The sequence below is a fragment of the Hippocampus bargibanti genome, linkage group LG10 (genome assembly GCF_051943395.1).
Source record: "Hippocampus bargibanti isolate YZ-2025 linkage group LG10, ASM5194339v1, whole genome shotgun sequence".
Classification (NCBI taxonomy): domain Eukaryota; kingdom Metazoa; phylum Chordata; class Actinopteri; order Syngnathiformes; family Syngnathidae; genus Hippocampus; species Hippocampus bargibanti.
This window is the reverse complement of record NC_142743.1, coordinates 21921829-21925700: the sequence shown is the minus strand read 5'-3', so window position 1 is coordinate 21925700 and position 3872 is coordinate 21921829. Positions and strand designations below refer to the sequence as shown.

The window sequence follows — 3872 nt, the reverse complement described above, 5'->3', positions numbered from 1 at the left end:
TTTATGTTTATTGTGAATGACCAACTAAATATTTGTCACAACTTTGTCGACATCAATGTAACACTTTGTATTTTATTTTATTCAATCCTGATTAATTCCCCTGGTAAACCAGTTTTCGCCTTTTTCCCCGGAGATGTAAGTCAGCTTATCTAGATATTTTGGTGATTTTTTGGGGGGTAATCTGCCCTACTTTTTCTCTCTAGCTCACCAGGCTCTAATAATAATAATAATAATAATAATAATAATAATAATACATTACATTTTAAGCGCCTTTCAAAGCTCTCCTGGACACGTTACAGTCACAGACAAGCATTTGTACGATAATAAACTACAATCACAAATAGAATACAATAAATAAAGCATTGTCATCAAATGGTGAGTATAGTTTTTGCTTTTTTAGAACGTTGCTGTGCCGAGGACCATTTTGTGTTTGCGAGCCTTTTACTGAGTGAGTTGCTTGTTCTGTAATCACAAAGGGACATAAGTCTTCTTGTGCCGGTCCCAAGCCCGGATAAATACAGAGGGTTGTGTCAGGAAGGGCATCCGACGTAAAAGCTTGGCCAAAACAAACATGTGGATCAAACCTCTAAAGATGGAGGACACTGATTTGCTGTGGCGACCGACCCCTTGAAGGGAAAAGCCGAAAGGAAAAGAAGAAATAAAATACAATTATAAAATAGAAACAAGAGAGAAAGCTACACAGAAAAATGCAATTTTAAATAGGTGGGTTGCTACCATTGACTAAACGATTAAGTTGCATTAAAAATACAGTACAATATATTATTCTATTTAAGCTTTGAGTACAAGCATGAGTTATCTTCGTTGATTGCCTCTTGTTGCCTTTCATGTATCATTTTACCACTGTGTTAAATTCAAGCTAAATCCGTTTGACTAACAACAAACAGACCTTGCATTTCGCTCGTAATACTAGCATTTTGCTCTAATACTAGCAGTAAGACTAGTAAAGTCAACCCAATACATTTCAGCACTCTAATCGAATGACTGTGATGCACGAGTGACGTTGTCCAGTACTGTATGGCATTTCTGCAGTTCGTGGATTGACGATGGTGCATTAGAAACTAAAACAAAAATGTGGTAAATTCTCTTACTCCTAGTCAAATAGCATACAAGTATACGGACAATGTAATGTAGTAAGTATGGCAATGATCCAACGGCTTTCCACGAAAATCCCTTCACGTGTTGTTGTTGTTGACATGTGGCGGCAAATCCAAATGTGATGCAGTCTCACATCGGCGGTATGACGAAGAGAACGTATATCCTCGTCATACCACCAACTTATCCTGGATAAGTCACAAACAACGACAAAAAAACCAAAACACCGTTTCTGGCCCAGTCTCAATATGATTATTGTTCAGCTTCAGCTCACTCACGTGTTGGAAAGGTTTGCTTATCCTGCTAGCAAGTTGAGGATTACCACGCGGGTCTAAGGTGCGCTTCGCGGAGGATATAAAAGCTGGGTGGTGCGCGAGGCTGGTAGTCTTTACGCACGAAGCCAGCGCGGCCATCAGAGAACAAAAGGGGGGGATAAACATACAGCCGGTGTTCAATCCCCACGAGAAATTGTTCAATTGCAGGACCAACTTGAAAGTGGTTTTGAAAGCATGTCAGTGGTGAGTTCCCTGTCGTTCCCGAAGCCGCTCCACGTGCGCTCACCGGTGACTCAGGGACGTCGACACACGTTGCCCGCCAGCGAGTTCCGCTCCCTCAGCCCGGAAGACGCCATCAGCGTCTTTGAGATCGAGAGAGAAGGTAACCGAATAACGTTTATCTTGCTTTTAACGCAGGTGTCCAAAGTGCGACTTGGGGGCCATTTGTGGCCTGCTTCCACATCTCATAGGCCCTGTTCCAAGAAAACGTTGACATGTTGCACTCAAAATTATAAATAAGCAAATAAAACATGTTTGAGCATCTTAAGTTGGCACTATTGTAAAATAGATTTTCTATCATAAAGTTGATAAAGTCATTATTTTACGACAAAATATCACACTTTCCTTCAAATATTACAACATTCATTTTTGTTTCGATATGACACGAGCACTGCTAACCTTTTTCGTCATTGGCCATTTGAGTTGCATGTTTTTCCCCACCACAAATATTTAAAAAACATATTATGCGTCTTAGATTCACTCAAGCCTCAAAAATGTTTTGTGCTAACGTGAGTAATGTTTCTGTTTACGTGTCTTGGGTTTGAGTTGAGGGTGTAAGCCCGCCTGTCACCCAAAATTAGCTGGCCTCGGCTTCCGCTGACCTGTAACACTAATTGGATAAGTCATATAGAAAAGAAATAGATGGGTATCTGTATGTTAACCTGAATTGGGTTTATTAGGAGAAGTGAATGCCCTTATAGGCCAGAGTGGGAAAGGTTTGGATATAGTTTTTATAACGACTATTTGCTATAATGTGTTAACATTTACTTACATACACAGCATTCATCTCCGTATCTGGGGAATGTCCTCTCCTGCTGGACGAGGTACGTCACTTCCTGACGCTGTGTCCCGAGCTGTCACTGGGCTGGTTTGAGGAGGGACGTCTGGTGGCTTTCATCATCGGCTCATTGTGGGACCAGGAAAGACTTAATATGGTACAAGAATTACTTTTGTTTACTAGTCATATAGTGATTGGGTATGCCTGCCAATTGTGATACTCTTAAAAAAAAGTTGGATTTCAGTAAATGAAAAAAATGGAAAATATACCAAACGGTTATGATCCAGTTTATTATTATCTTAACAATCCCATTCACAACGGGCACGTGGTTGTCTTTCCAGGATGCTCTAACCCTCCACAAGCCACACGGTATGACGGTCCACATCCATGTCCTGGCTGTCCACCGTACCTTCCGCCAACAGGGCAAAGGTTCCATCCTGATGTGGCGCTACCTGCAGTACCTCCGCTGTTTGCCGTACGTTCGACAGGCCGTGCTCATGTGCGAAGACTTCCTGGTTCCCTTTTACCAGAAGTCCGGCTTCAAGGTGCAGGGTCGCAGTGAGATCACAGTGGGGCCACTCGCTTTCATAGAAATGATTTACCCGGTCAGGGGCCATGCCTTTATGCGTCGCAACAGTGGATATTGACACTTGGCACTTGAGACTTGGAATTTCTCAGGATGGATGCCAGAGGCGGGACCCCTGGTTGGGAACGAAACAGTTGGAGTGGACGTCAGGCTCAGTGATCATCTCTTTGAGCTTGAGCAAGGTGACGAATTCACTGTGCCTTTGACGAGGAATTAAGCGTTTGCCAATTAACAGATAAAATGAGAAAAAAAACATCAAGGTAAAATAATGCACTTATCAGGGAAACATATTAGAAAGGTTTTATATTTTGTTCATTTGAATGTTTTTATATTGCATTTTGATAAATGCTGGACATTGAGCAGTGTCGTAGGTATAATGGAGAGAGGTTCTCATACTTTTGTCCATATTCTTTACCTGAGTAATCAGCCCATAAGTCTATAAATGTGCTGGCAAATTGAAAGTCATTCAAAACATAAAAAAACTCAAAGTATACAGAAAGGAGCACGATAAGCATAGGATCTAAGTTGAACTTCCATATACTGTATGTATAAGTCCTTCTGACATGCCTTCTCCATTAAAGATATTCATCATCGTGCCTACTGAAGTCTTGAATCAAGACAAATGTGTGATTATTGTAAATGTTTTGTTCTGACGATAATAAAGCATATATTTTTGAGTGTGTCAGTGTTATTGTGTCTTGAAAAAGTACCATATCTGCATGTTGTCAAAAATGTATTTGTGAATGGAACATTTCTGGAAATTCAGCAGTTTTTCCGTTACTTAATCGAGAATTGATTTCAAGTATTATTCAGTTTCAATTACAAGAGTAGGCAATACATC

At 40.7% G+C, this 3872-nt stretch overlaps 1 protein-coding gene across 1 annotated transcript; it reads left to right on the top strand.

Moving 5' to 3' along the window:
• Positions 1 to 1434: 1434 nt before the first annotated feature.
• Positions 1435 to 3711, top strand: aanat1 (aralkylamine N-acetyltransferase 1). Its single transcript, XM_089005778.1, has 3 exons — positions 1435 to 1770; positions 2448 to 2602; positions 2787 to 3711. The coding sequence occupies exons 1-3, from the start codon at positions 1623 to 1625 to the stop codon at positions 3090 to 3092; spliced, it is 609 nt and encodes a 202-aa protein (XP_088861904.1). The 5' UTR covers positions 1435 to 1622; the 3' UTR covers positions 3093 to 3711.
• Positions 3712 to 3872: the final 161 nt, after the last annotated feature.